Raw genomic sequence first — 13,986 nt, 5'->3', positions numbered from 1 at the left:
TGTAAAGAAGGAAGAAAATTCATGCTAGTTTGTCGTCACACCCCAATCTGCAAAAATTTTAGTACAGAAGCCAGGCATGCTGGCACCTGCCTGTAATCCCAGCCCTTGGGAGGTTGAGACAGGAGGATCACCACAGGTTTGAGGCTAGTTTGGGCTATATAGTGAGTTCAAGGCCAGTATGAACTACATAGGGAGATCCTGTCTCTAATAGGTCTAATAAAAGGTCTCAATAAGAAAGTAGTTAAATTGGAGAGGCATTTAATTATAGGTCCCGGTACTACCCACCCTTTCAGGCATGCACTGGGGGTCTTAGGACTCATTACCCACAGATCCCAAGGGGCCCCTTCCATCTGTGTGACTCTGGCACCAAAAAGCTTTTCCTCAGCAACAATAGGACAGCTGCCTGTTCCTCCTTTTTGTGAGAGTAAATTCATGATAATTATCACATAATCACTGATTGGATTGCCTTTAAGAGGATTTGAAAACAGTTTTCTGCATGCTTTATGCAGCACTTGCTGTTGTGATCTAATACATCTGAGAGGCAGAGAGAGGAAGGTGCTGTTGCTGCCTGCTGTGTTAGAGGCTGAGGGGATGGGGACAGGACTGCCCTTGCCCACCCAGTGAGGGGTACAGGGGTTGGGCAGCTCTATGGTCTCATGGCCACATTAGGACCAGAGGGAAGAGAGTCTCCTCCTCATTAGGAAGAGAGTCTCCTCCCTTCTTCAGCTCCCCAGGGCTTTCCTATGTGTATCCATCTGTTCCTCACTACTATACAGAAATACCTGGGGCTAGGTCCTTACAAAGAAGAAAGATTTATTAGCTCAAGTGAGGCTGGAAGTCCCCACAGCAGAGCACTTGCTACAGCCGAGGCCCCTTGCCTTACCATAGTGTTGGATGACACCACAGTGGTGGAAGTGTAAGGGGTCAGCCAGACCATTTTGGATCTTCTTCAACTTGGGCACTTTGAAAGAGCCATTGAGGTGGTCATAGTACTGCAGTTCAGAAGAAAGGAGCAGAGTTAGGTCATGGAGAAACACGTGTACTGTTCTCCATAGGAGAGCTGGAGAAGTTGAATATCTGTGACTGGGCACAAAGACACTGCTCAGCTGCAAAGCCGAGAGTGTGAGAGCCAGTGGAAGACTACTCAAACGTGAGAGTTCATGGAGATAGGCAAGAGGGATTGGACACAAAAGAAAATTGCTGAAATGAATGCAAAACAAGAGAAATTGCCACCAAATGCAGAGAAAAAGAAAAGAAATCAAGATAGGAAAAGAAGAGAAATAAATGTAGAGGTCCCATCCAGGAGATATAATCTACGCATAGTAGGAATATCTGAAGCAGTACAAAGTAAATGAAGCTGAAACAATCATAAGGAGCTAATGGAAGAAAACTTTTCAGAATTGAAGAAAGAAGTAGATTTGCAAAAGAAGGTCCACAGGGTACCTTTAAGTGTAATGGGAAGAAAGTAATACCTAGGCATATCCTGGGTACTTTTTTAAATTTTAAAGAGGAAAAAAAAGTTTTGCAAGTATCCAGAGAAAGCATGTTATCTGTAAAGGGGCAAAATCAGGCTGACCTAAGATTTTTCTCTTGCAATTCTAAATTCCAAAAGACAGTGGAACAAGCCAGGTGTGATGGTACACGTCTGTTACCCTAGCACTCAAGAGACTGAGGTAAGAGGATCGGCATGAATTCGAGGCCAGCATGAGCTACGTAGTGAGTTCAAGGTCAGCCTGAACACATAGTAAGACCCTGTCTCAAAAAAACCAAACAAAGACACAAGGAAACAATATACTACAGTCTTAGAGTTTGGAGGGAAAATAATTTTGAACCAGAATCATACACCCTGCTGAGTTTTTATTTCTGTGAGAAGACGACTGGAAGATATTCTCAGATATTCAGGAGTGGAGAAAGTATCAACCAAGAACCTTCTCTGAAAAATGTGGTGACTGATTTACTGCAACTAACAGAGAACAAATTAAAAATAACTGAAGAGTAAGGAGGCAATTGGGTGAAAGATTTGATGGCAAGCATTAAAACTAGTTAAGTGTGAAGTCTCAGATTGTTACATGTAGGGTAATAAAACTGAATGCAAAAATAGATCTGTAAACTAGACCTAAATTTTTCAGTTTATATAGTTTTAAATTGCCAGAGCCTATGCCAGAAAGTCAGTATATTGGGCAAACACTGTTTTATCCTTGCCATGTATAATCCTTAGGTGAAGATGTGCCCTGGGTGTGCTGGTGCACCCCGGTAATCCCAGCATGTGGGAGGCTGAGGCAGGAGGAGGATCTTCGAGTTCAAGGGCAGCTAGGGCTACATAGTGAGTTTAAGGCCAGCCTGAATTACAGAGTGAGACCCTGTCTCAAAAAAAAAAAAAAAAACCCTAAGAAAAGAAAAGAAAAACCAAGAAAGATCGTGGAGCTGGAAAAAGAGATCAAGAATGGCCGGGTAGGACCAGAGAGAGAGAGCAAGGTGTCTTCCTCTGCTGCTTTGCCTCAGGTTTCTGCCAGCAGCAGGTTTTCTGTCCTGAGCTGGCTGTCTGGCAGGAAGCATTTGACAGATGAGATGGCCTGTGGCACAGTGACCCGGCATCAGAGCAGCGCTGCCAACCAGGGCCAGGTGGTGCCCAGCATCCCTCCACCCTTGGATATGCTAATGTGCATTGGTTGGCAGTGCCAGCACCTCGTCGGCAGAGGCCTGCTGGAGGGACGCACTATGTGACACCACGGCTGTGAGGCACCATCCGGAGCTCCTGCTGGGTAGTGGGCAGGGCCACTTCCAGAGGTCACCCTCTTGCCAGGTTCATCTTTTGTTTCCTTTTTCTGCAAAGACTTCAATTGTTGACACAGAGATGGATGGATATGAATACAAACCGGCCAGGCAGGACCCCACTGTTCTGGGCCAGAAACACAGCCACCATGGGAACACGAGGTGTTGTCTAAGCACTTGCTGGACGACTTGTGAGCACCTTGTGAGCTGACGAGGAATTTTTGTTCCTAGTCATATTCCTCTGTATTTTCCAGACTTTGTACAGTGAGCATGTATCATTTTTATCATTAGAGAGGGGAGAAGTAGATGCTATTTTAAAATTTTTATTTATTTATTTTTTGAGACAGGGTCTTTTTTTTTTTGTACCAGGGATTGAACTCGGGACCTTCTGCTTGCAAGGCAGGTGGCAGAACCACTGAACTAAATCCCTGGCCCTACAGGGTCTTAACATGTAGCCCAGTCTGGCCTTGAACTAATAGTGATCCTCCTGCCTCAGCCTCCCAAGTGCTGGGTTTAGAGGTGTGCACCAGCACACCTGGCACAAATGCTTGCTTTTAAAAATCGCCTGACATAGATTTGCTTCTCTGTACCCTTCTGTGAAGGGAAAAATGCCTTTTTTCCTTGGGAACACAGTGGGAAAGTCAGCACACCTCAGGCCAAGGCGCAAGTGGAGGGGACCCAGTGTCTGAGTCCAGGCAGCCTCCCAGACCAGACCTATATGGGACCATGTGCAAGGACGCCCCTTCTGGCCCACTGTGGAGTCGAACCTGAGCTGGGTGTGTGAGCTTGGCTCAGTTCCCTAGCTTGACTCTGCCCTTGACAAGAGCTCCAGAGGAAACCTGATCCAGCAGTCCAGCCAGGCCCAGGCTGTGCAGTCTGGGGGCAGGGGGAAGGGGGGGCCCCAGAGTCCATGGAGCATCTGACACTATTGATGTGCCTGGTGTCCTCAGGAAGCCTGTCATTCCCATGGATACCTGGGGAGAGCAGGAAGCTGGAGGTAGGTGAACCTGAGCCTCCTGAGCTCCCCCGCCCCGCCACAGCAGATTTAATGGCACTTGTGCCCTGTGTGTCTCAGAGGCCCCACAACCTCATCTTTTGTGTTGTTTTCTTTTATGAAACAGAGTCTTGCTATGTAGTTCAGGCTGGCCTTCAACTCCACTTTGTGCCCAGGCTGACCTAGAACTAATGGTGATCCTCCTGCTTCAGCCTCCTGAGTGCTAGGATTACACATGTGCTCCACCATGGCCAGCTTCCAGCTCTTATTTTGCCACGAGCACCTCCTTTCCTGGAGGAAGATATCAAGGTCAGTGCCACATGAAGCCAGGCCTGGTAGTAAACGTTTGTAATCCCAGCACTCAGGAGACTGAAGAGGATCTTGGTGAGTTCAAGGCCAGCCTGGGCTGTATAGTGAGTTCATGATCAGCCTGAACTATATAGCGATGCCTTGTCTCAACCCCTACCCCAAAAAGAATAGGGGCGAGCAAAATCTTTGATTGGCTTGTGTTCTGTTACGGTATTTTATTTTAGCTTTCATCGGGAAACTTGGTGTTGCTGGCACCATGTAAATAACATCCTTACTGCCACTGATCCTTCTGCACCACTTGGGACACACTGGGCATCTGGGGAAGTAACATGGAGCGGGTGTTCCCTTGGCCACTGTAAGGATCGGGCTGGAAATTCCAGGGTGATGGAGGCTGTGCCACCTCTGCCCGTCCCCGCAGTCCCTCCCTGCCCTCTTCTGCCCCACAGCCCTCTCATTGGCGATGTGGCCAAGGATTAGCAGCACTCTGCTGTGCCTGCACCCTGAGCCATTTACAGCCTGCCCCCATGCCACCCCAGGATCCTCGAGCTGAGGCCCAAGTGGCATCTGCTGTCCGCTTCTCTGGCAGGGCCCTCCAACATTCTTGGGATAACTTGTGACCTCGTTGTTGGCAGAGGCACCCGCTGGAACCCAGTGCAGCATTCTTTGCATGGAGATGAGACACTGGTTTTTGCTAAACCTGACTAGCTGATTCTGTCACCCAAGATTCTGTGTGAGACAGGGTCTCGCTATGTATCCCAGGCTGGCCTGGAACGCTTAGCGACCCTCCTGCCGTAACCACACCCTGCTTCTTGCACCTCATAAGAGTGCCGGGCCCAGAGTTCCTTGAAAGCCTTTCCTCTGGGGCGGAGCAGGCCACAGCCTTGCTTTTCTTGCTGTTCATCGCACACATGAGACCTAACTCAGCAGTGAACTTGAAGCCCATCTGTCATTTTCCTGGCAGAAGCTGCATCTCAAGCCAGCATAGCAGGAGGAAGGTTCTGCAGCCCACAGATTGCTTCCCTGGGTGCAGCATCTGGCCCTGTGTCGCTCCGAGTCAAGTCGTGGGGGCTGCACAATCCGCTCCCCCATCACAAGCCCAGTGGGGCATCCCCAAGAGTCTCTGGGGTGCTGCTTCCAGAGGCACCCTGCATCACACAGGCCCCAACATGGTCCACTGGGTCAAGCCAGCTTTTGGGGTGCAGCATGTGTGCTTGTGCGATGCACCTGTAAGTCTGGGTGAATACAGCATGTGGGGCATGGGGTGTGGATGTGTGTTCATGTGCACACAGGAGGGTCTGTCTCACAGCCACAGAAAGCCTCTTTCTCCCAGCTTAAATGACTTAGGAAAAAAAATCCGTACAGCTTGTCAGTTGCCCAGACAGACCCTGAGAGGAGACTATGCTGTGGCTGGGGGAGATGTGTGGCTTCGGGGTGCTGTGCCCCTGAGGATGGAAGCCTGGGGACCTCTTAGGAGGAGGAGGAGGGGCGGGTGGCTGGAGATGTTGCTCTTCAGGGTCTTGACATCAGATGCTATCTCAGGCTCTGCAGTGATCTGTTCACTAAAAAGAAGAACAAACATGAGATCACTGTGTCATTTCCTGGAATCTGCATTCGTCATCTGTGGGACATTATCTAGAGAGAAGGAGCAGGACACACATGGGCCAGGAGCTCCTGTGCCAAACCTGTGTCTTGGCAGGGGACCAGGAGTTTCAGGAGATGATACAGTCCAGCTAACCACTTTCTTTTCTTTGTTTTTTTTTTGTTTTGTTTTGAGACAGGGTCTCACTCTACAATTTAGGCTGGCCTTGAACTCACTATATAGCCCAAGCTGTCCTCGAACTTGTGGAGATTTCCTCCCTCAGCCTCCTGAGTGCTGGGATTACAGGCATGAGCCACCATGCCCCATCAACCACTTTAACTGACTTCCAGAGTACCCTGATCTGGAGTCCTTACAGCTGCCAGAATAAGTCTCCTCCTCTTTTCATGAAGACCTGGCATTCTGTAGGCCAAGGTAATGGGCCAGGTGTCCCCTCCATGCCAACAATGAGTTCTGAGAGGAGGGGACCTGACAGGACAACACATCATGGGCATGCAGCCCGAGTGCCCCTCTCCCTGACCAGGGACAGGGGCTGCTCATGGGAGCTGCACTTGGGATTCCCTTCTCAGAGCTCCCGCTTAGGACCCTGTCTATTGTTTTCTGGTGCACTTGGGTTCCCCTTTGTGTGGAAAAACACAAGCCAGGCAGAAACACTCCGAGTAACTGGACCCAAGATGCTGGTGTGGCCCACAGGTAACCCTGCCCGCCCCGTAGCCCGGAGCCCCAGTCTGAGCACCAACTCCACCCTTGTTGCCTCACCTCAGGCAGTCTTGTCCTCACTGGAAGAAACCTGTTTCCCTTTGGTTCTTTGGAAAGGGTGACATGTGCCAGCTAGTTGTGCATTTAAAACACTGTGAGGCCAAGTATGGTGCACACCTGTAATCCCTGCACTTGGGAAGCTGAGATAGCAGGATCTCTGGGAGTTCAAGGCCAGCCTGGGCTACCTAGTGAGTTCAAGGCCAGCCTTGACTATATAGAGAGAACCTATCTCAGAACAAACCAAAACATAAAATAATAATTATAAATAAAACATTATCAGGTACAATTGTGGACAGCACTGGAGAAAAACAGTTTTGGTGACAACTTAGGTTGTTTTTCCTTTTGACTGCCTTTCACTAAGGGTTCCATAAAGCACCTTTGCCCACAGTAGTCGGGGTGCTTCACGGCATCCTGACCTCATTGGGTCTCCCGCCATCACTGGGACAGCCCTGGAGGCCCCCTCACCATGTCCCTCTGTCCTACAGCGCCCCGCCATCCCAGCAGCTGTTCTTCCTGCGCAGCGGTCTCCTGAGCAACCTCTACCTCCACTCCACTGCCCCCTGCCCTGTGCCTGTGCTGCAGTGGCTGCTGAAGGTGAGAACCCCTGTGGCCACTAGGTGGCGTGAGTGCCACAGCCCACGAGTGGGAGGCTCTGGGCCTCAGCCGCCTCTTGCCTCTGGCCAGCGCTGTGGGGCTGGTTGCACCCAGGATCTGGGAGGTGCAGGGACCTGCTGTGGCCCACAGCTGACCCGGGCACCAGCTTCTGCCAGCTGAATGCAGGGCATGAGGATTCAGCCTGGCCTTCCCCCACCCAGACTGGCCCTTCCTGGGGATGGGCTGATCATAAGTCCCAGCTGGCCTGTGGAGCCAGCTGGAGTTCGGATCCCAGTTGTAAATCAGAGCCCCATGGGTGGGTCATTCTAGGATCCCTGGCCAGGCAGCCAGCACTGCGCAGTGACCCTCTCTGTTCAGGAAAGAGAGTGGGAGCTCCTGGGGCCTTGTGTATGGCCAGCCGGTGCCCCACTCAGGCCCAGGCAGGGGAGGGGGAGTGGGTACGGGTGGGGATAGGAACAGTATGGCCTTTATTCTCTGCCCTGGCCAGTGCAGCTTCTCGCTGCTCCTTGCGCAGCCGATGACAAAATGCACAAAGAGCCCCTCTAAGCTGTCGCCCACAGAGGGCCTAGTACGACCCTGACACGGCATGGAGTGCCCTCCCCTTTGGTAGCTCAGTGTCCTCGAGGTTCTGAGACCCCAGCCTGAGGCTGGGAAGGGCCCTCGGCACAGCTCTGTCCTGCATGGGCTATGGAATGAGTCCTGCAAACTGTCCTGCCCCAATGGCCTCCTCAGCCCTGCTCAGGGCCTGGACACCTTCGGCAAGGAGCAATGGGAGCAGAGAACTTGCGGTGCACACTGTGTCCCCTCCAGCCCTGAAGCTGGATCAGAGCCACAGCAGGTGGTGAGGACTTCAGAGCCTCCTGCAGGTGGTGAGGACTCCAGCCAGAAGCTGCCTGGGTGCTTATAGAGATGCAGGGGCACCAAATGTAGTGGTGCATACCTGTAATCCCAGCATTTGAGAGGCTGAGGCAGAAGGGTCGCCACAAGTTTAAGGCCAACATGAAGTACATAGCAAGACCTGCCTCAAAACAACAGTACAAAGATAACCTCAGGCAGCCTTGCAGTTGGGGTGCGCTATGGACCTAGGCTACCCTTTAGGGCTGCCCAGTTGAGGTATGGAGCCCAGCCAGTTATGGGGTACAGAGTGCATGTGGAGAGAAGAGGGCGCAGCTGTGGGCTCCCAAGCTCAGTGTCCAGAAAGGGCCTCAGCTTGGGCCTTGTGGCAGCAGCAGTGGCCAGTCCTGTGGGGGGCTGCCTGCGATCCTAGTGCCTCGGCAGCGGGAGGAGGGCACAACATGACCCACCACATGCGGGAGCCCATGGCTGAGGCCAAGCCAGGCCCGTGTCCCCAGACAGGGCGGCACTCCTGGTGGTGCTGTCGCCTTGCCTGTCTAAACCACATGCTCTCCCTGGGGTCCCCACCCTTGGCATATGACCCTCACACAGAGAAGCTAGCAAGCTTGCCAGGGTGTGTCCCCAACCCAGATCCATAGGAGCAGCACTGCCGTGCCAGGAACCCCTGAGCCCAGTGTCCAGGTGACAGTGTAGGTACCATCCTGGACACAATCCAGTAAGCACAGTGGGCCAGCGCTTGTCCTTGGCCAGCTGACTGTGGTTGGTGCTTCCCAGCCCTTTCCCCTATATTCATCCCTTCCCAGCGAGGGCATGGCTGTGACCCGGGGATGCAAAGGACACAAAGACCAAGACCACATAGGTGCAAGTGACAGATCTCAAGTCACATGCCCAGCCTTCATGCCTGGCTTTGCTACTTACAGTTGTAGCTGTGAGACCCAGAGAAGTTGCTTTACCTCTCAGAGCATGGTTTTCTCATCTGTAAAGTGGCAAAAGTGACAGTATCCTTCTACCATGTGGACTAAATGAGATTATTTTATTTATTTATTTATTTTTTAATGAGACACGATCTCACTGTATAGTGCAGGTTGGCCTTGAAGTTGCTATGTAGCCCAGGCTGGCCTTGAACTTCTGGTGCTCCTCCTGCCTCAGCTTCCTGAGTGCTGGGATTACAAGCATGCACCACCAGGCCAGGCTAAATGGGATTTTCTAGTGTGGAGTAATAGACGTTTGCTACCGTTGATCCACAAAGATGAGCTTGCTTTCTTCCTCCAGCTGCTAACATGGCCTCCAGACACTTCTTCGAGGGCCTTTGGTCTCCTGTGGGATCTCAGTATGGATGAGCTCTTCTGCCAGTCTGGTCAGTACTGGGGTACAGGACAGAGTCCCCAAGCTCTTAGCCCAGTATCCAGGCAAGCTATTGAGGTGAGGGGACTGCATCTCCCTGCGGTGGAGACATCAAGCCACCAGTCCTTGGTCCTGATCCAGTGTTGGTGACAAGCTGAGCCCATGGCCCTCTGGCACCTCTCTCCCACTCAGATCCAGGTGACAGTGACCCTGCATACCCTGGGGACCCAGAGCGGCTGGGCAGTCATCCAAGGAAGGGCTGGAGGTGCAGCAGTGGCAACTTACGGTGATGAAGTCACTGAAGGGGAGGCCCCCAGGCTGTCCTCCCCTGGCTGAGTGAGCGTCCCTGGAGCCCCTGGGTCAGGGCTGAGCACCTGCCCCCGGATCCTGCATTTAGGAGTTCCCTGCATTCGGAGTTCCGAAGAAGTATTCAGCAGGCCCCTGAGTAGCTGCACCCTCCCTGGGCTGTCACCATTTGGTACCTGGACCTAGATGCTTTGGCACCAAAAAATATCATGTAACCAGCTGAAAGTCGCCTACAGCAGGTGGCAGAGGGACTTTCGGTGCCTGGACCCTGCTCATGCCCGGCCCCAGTCTGCCCAGCTTCCCTGGACAGCATGGACCACAGTGCTGGGGCTGAGGTGGTCCCCTGGTACACCAGAGCCCCTGCTTGGCATTTCTGTGTTGTGCCGCTTGACTTTAGGAGTTGGCTGAGCTGGGGGCCATCTTGTCTCATTCACACATTCCAGACGCCTCTCCAGCTCACTGGGGACCCCTCACTGAGGCCTGAATGGCTCTGTCTCAGCATCCTCTCCCTTTGCGTAAACCCTGCCCCCGAGCCCTGGGGTGCCCTTTCCAGCCCCTGTGGCCGCCTCTGTGGCAAGCCTGCCCTTTCTGGGATATAGGCATCTTTGTCCCACTCTCCTCCTGCGGGTAGTGACATGCATCTTCTCTGCAGGGACAGAGGGAATGCCCCATGGTCTTTGCCTCTTGCCACGTGGTCCCCGACTTTCCCTCCATCAGGAGAGATGAGAAAGCTCCCCGAGCTCCTGCTCAGCTCTGCGCTGGCTTCCCAGCCTGGGCCTGTCCTGTGGACAGCACCTGGGTTTTGTCCCCTGCCCCACAGGGTAGAATGACTGAAGGGTCTCCAGGCCTGAGCTCTGCTTCCCTGCTGATTCTGGGGGACGCAGAGGCAGGGCTCACAAAAGAACTGGATCAGGGACCTGAACACATACTTGAACACGGATATTCACCACAGCATTATTATTTTTGGTTGTTGTCGTTATTGTTTTAAGACAGGTCTGGCTGAGTAGTTCAGGCTGGCCTAGAACTTGTTGTGTAGCCCAGGCTGGCCTTGAGCTTGCAGCAATCCTCCAGCCTCAGCCTCCCAAGTGCTGGGATTATAGTTGTGCGCCATCAAGTCAGGCTGCATCATTATTCATGATACCCAAAAGGGGGAAACCAGTGGATGAGTGGGTAAACAAAATAGGGTATGGACGGAAACAGGGTGACAGAATGCTACTCCACCCTGGAAGCAAATTGTTGCATGCTACCATGTAGATGAAAGTACGGGGTAACTCAAGCCATTTCCAAAAGGACAAGTGTCTTCGGAATCTACTGACATGGGATTCTTAGAGACAAAGTAGATGGCAGCTGCAGGGGCTGGGCAGGGGGCAGCAAGAGGACTCTTGGGGGCTGCCCAGGGGCACTCGGACCCAGGGCCTCCCACGTGCTAAGATGGCTGTATCCCCAGCCCAGGAGCATTGATGTCAGATCTGGATGCAAAGGAAGTCATGCTCCTCAGAGCTCCAGCATCCCGTGGGGGCTGCAGTGCTGGGGACAGAACTTCAGCCCCCTCCTCTGGAATCTGCATCTACTTGCGTCAGGAGCACTGAGGCCAGAACAGGGCTGGGACCTAGCTTCAGAGCTGTGGCGCTGAGGGGCTGAGGGTGCCAGGCCGCCCTGGTGCATGGCCAGAGGAAGGGGAGCTGTTCTCTGGATGGAGAAGCAGAATTTGTTACCCACGTGAAGGCTCAGTGAGCTCAGGCACAGAACATTCCAGAAGGTCGCCAGGCCTCAGCCTGGGAGTGCTGGTCCTTGTTGTGTGGTGAAGATGCATCAATGGCTGCCTGGCCCATACAGGAGGCATGGTCCCTGTCCTCAGGCGGCTGGGGCCCTGGGTGAGGGTGGAGAGGGAGCAGGAAGGGCAGAGGTCAGTGGGAATCAGGCACAGAGGGCAGTAGAGGGGCCTCCTGGCCACCCCAGCTAAGACCATCAGGCAGGGACTAAGGGAGCTCACAGTCCAGGGCTCAGCCACCCTGTGCCAAGGGCCTGTGGCCCAGGTTTGTGCAGGTAACCACAGGTCCAGAATCTCAAGAAAAACCATGTTTTAGTTGGCCTCTGATGCTTTGTTTGGTTTTTGTTTTTTTTTTTTTGAGACAGGGTCTCACTACATAGTTCAGACTGGCCTTAAACTCACTATGTAGCCTAGGCTGGCCTCAAACTCACAGCAGTCTTCCTGCCTCAGCCTCCTGCATGCTAGGATCACAGGCGTGCACCACCACGCCAGAATTGGGCTCTGTTTCAACTGTGCCAAACAAATCCCTCTCCCCAGCCCCCCGCCCCATGAAGAGCAGTTTATTGTCTCTCATGACAAGGAGCTTAGAGTGCATGGTGCTGTGATATGTTCAACAGATTTGCAGCACTGGGCACTGGCTTCAGTGTCTTCTCTTTGCTATACTTCCCTCGGGGCCACAGAACTGCTGCTGTAGCACAAAGCTTAACCATCTTCTTCTGAGGCAACATTCAAGGCAGAAAGATGAGGTATAAGGGATCATGGCTTTGCATACTTTTTCTTGTTATTTATTTATTTTTGTTTGGTTTGGTTTGGTACCAGGGATTGAACTAAGGACCTTGTACTTGCAAGGCAGGCACAGCACCACTGAGCTAAATTCCTGGCCCTTTTTTATTTTTATTTTATTTTATGGTACAGGTCTGGCCAAGTCATTGAATTGCCCAGGTTGGGCTCAAACTTGCTATCCTGCCTCAGCCTCCCAGAGTGCTTGGATCACAAGTGTGTACTCCACACCCAGCTTTTCTCTTTGTATCAGGACCTCTTCCTACCTGGCTTCACTGGACAGAACTGGATTACAGGACTTGAAGGGTGCCTGTTGTGTTTCTGGCTGTTGGTGCCCTTTGTATAGCCCAGCTGTATCTGCAGCATCTCCAGCTTCAGGAGTCCCAGCCCTCCAGGGTAGAACCCAAGAAGCTTGCTTTTCCAGCTTTGCTTCCATATCTGAATTTTCAGTTTTCAGATTAGCAGGACAATACACTGGAGCAGCAGTTTACATAGCATTGATGTATGAGGTACTGTTAGCGATCTAGACCAGCCTTGGACAGAGTGAGACCCTGGGTGGGTGGGTGGGTGGGTGAATAGATGGATAGGTACCAAATACTGAAGCATTTATTTGTTAGATTTAGAGACAGGGTCTCACTATAGCCCAAGCTGACAGCAAACTTGAGGCAATCGTCCTGCCTCAGCCTCCCTAGTGCTGGGATTACAGGGGTGTGAGCGCCACCACTGCCAGCTGGCATGTTGTTTAGAGCGAGTAAAGAAAGCAACCAGATGAGGCTCAAGTCCTTTGTTCTGGGTGTCCTCAGGGTGCTTGCCGAAGACAGGCTGTTGTAGACCAATGACCTCCCAGGTGGGGCTGAGAACACTCACCGCCTGCAGGCAGAGCGGCTCCAGCAGGATAGAGAACAGTCTCCATAAAGGTCACAGCACCGCCTATCTGCCCGGCATGGACCCCAAGACCAGGTCCCAGCACCTGGGAAGCTGGGAGCACAGGGTGCTTCTGTGAATCCTGCTGGGAACTCACCGAGTCTGAACACCAGCAAGGATGGGGAGGAGGGCAGAATTGGAGGGGGTCTAGAGCCCAACAGGAGGAGAAAGTACATGGGCCAGGGATTTAGCTCAGTGGTTCTGGCACCTGCCTGGAAAGCGCAAGGTCCTGAGTTTTATCCCCAGTACCAAAAAGAAAACAACAAACAAAAAAACACCCCAAAACCTGGAGGAGAAAGCACAGGGAAGGTGGGGACATGAGGCTGGTGTTGGCGCTGGCTTGTAGGACCAAGCTTGGAGGGGGGCCATAGCAGGCAAGGTGACGCAATTGCTGGACTTTTAAACATATTCATAGCCAGGCACAGAAGCAGGAGGATCTCAGGTTCCAGGCTAGCCTGTGAAACCTGGCAAGACCCTGTCTCAGTATAGTGAAAGGGTGCGGCATGGGTTGCAGCTCAGCACTGGGGTTCCCCTGGGTAGCACTACAAAAAATAAAAATCACTGGGTGTAGTGGCACACACCTGTAATTCCAGCACTCAGGAGGCTGAGGCAGGAGGATCTCCCAAAGTTCAAGGCCAGCCTGGACTAGATAGTGAGACCTTGTCTCAAAAAAACAAACAAAAAAAGGATGAGTGAATTCATATATCACACAGTTCATTCCCTACCCTCACCCCACACTGGAGGTTGAACTCAGGACCTCATACTGAGAGCTACATTCCCTTTTTATTTTTTATTTTGAGACAGAGTCTCACTAAGTTGACCAAGGGAGGCTCAAACTTGTGAACCTCCTGCTCAGCCTCTGAGAATGCTAGTCCTTACATAGTGTTATGATTCCATGGTTTTTAGGACATTCACAGAGCTGTTCAACCATTACTGCTAATTGCAGAACATGTCCTCACT

The 13,986-nt window shown here is 52.2% G+C and overlaps 1 protein-coding gene across 6 annotated transcripts in view; it reads left to right on the top strand.

The window, feature by feature from the left end:
- Fam178b (family with sequence similarity 178 member B) overlaps positions 1–13,986 on the top strand; it is a 77,062-nt gene that overhangs the window by 15,006 nt on the left and 48,070 nt on the right. For 4 of the 6 annotated variants that reach the window (XR_015448060.1, XM_021258034.2, XM_021258033.2 and 1 more), the window contains 2 exons: positions 6,917–7,025; positions 9,174–9,258. Coding sequence is in view for 5 of the 6 variants with exons in the window: in XM_021258034.2 (XP_021113693.1) it covers positions 6,917–7,025; positions 9,174–9,258 (194 nt within the window). In the remaining variant the exon portion in view is untranslated. The other 2 variants (XM_021258036.2, XM_087203175.1) reach the window with 2 other exon arrangements.

Source organism: Heterocephalus glaber, unplaced genomic scaffold (assembly GCF_053883595.1).
Source record: "Heterocephalus glaber isolate CG9 unplaced genomic scaffold, H.glaber_assembly_v1.0 deba00000470, whole genome shotgun sequence".
NCBI lineage: Eukaryota > Metazoa > Chordata > Mammalia > Rodentia > Bathyergidae > Heterocephalus > Heterocephalus glaber.
This window is presented reverse-complemented; position numbering and strand designations above follow the sequence as displayed.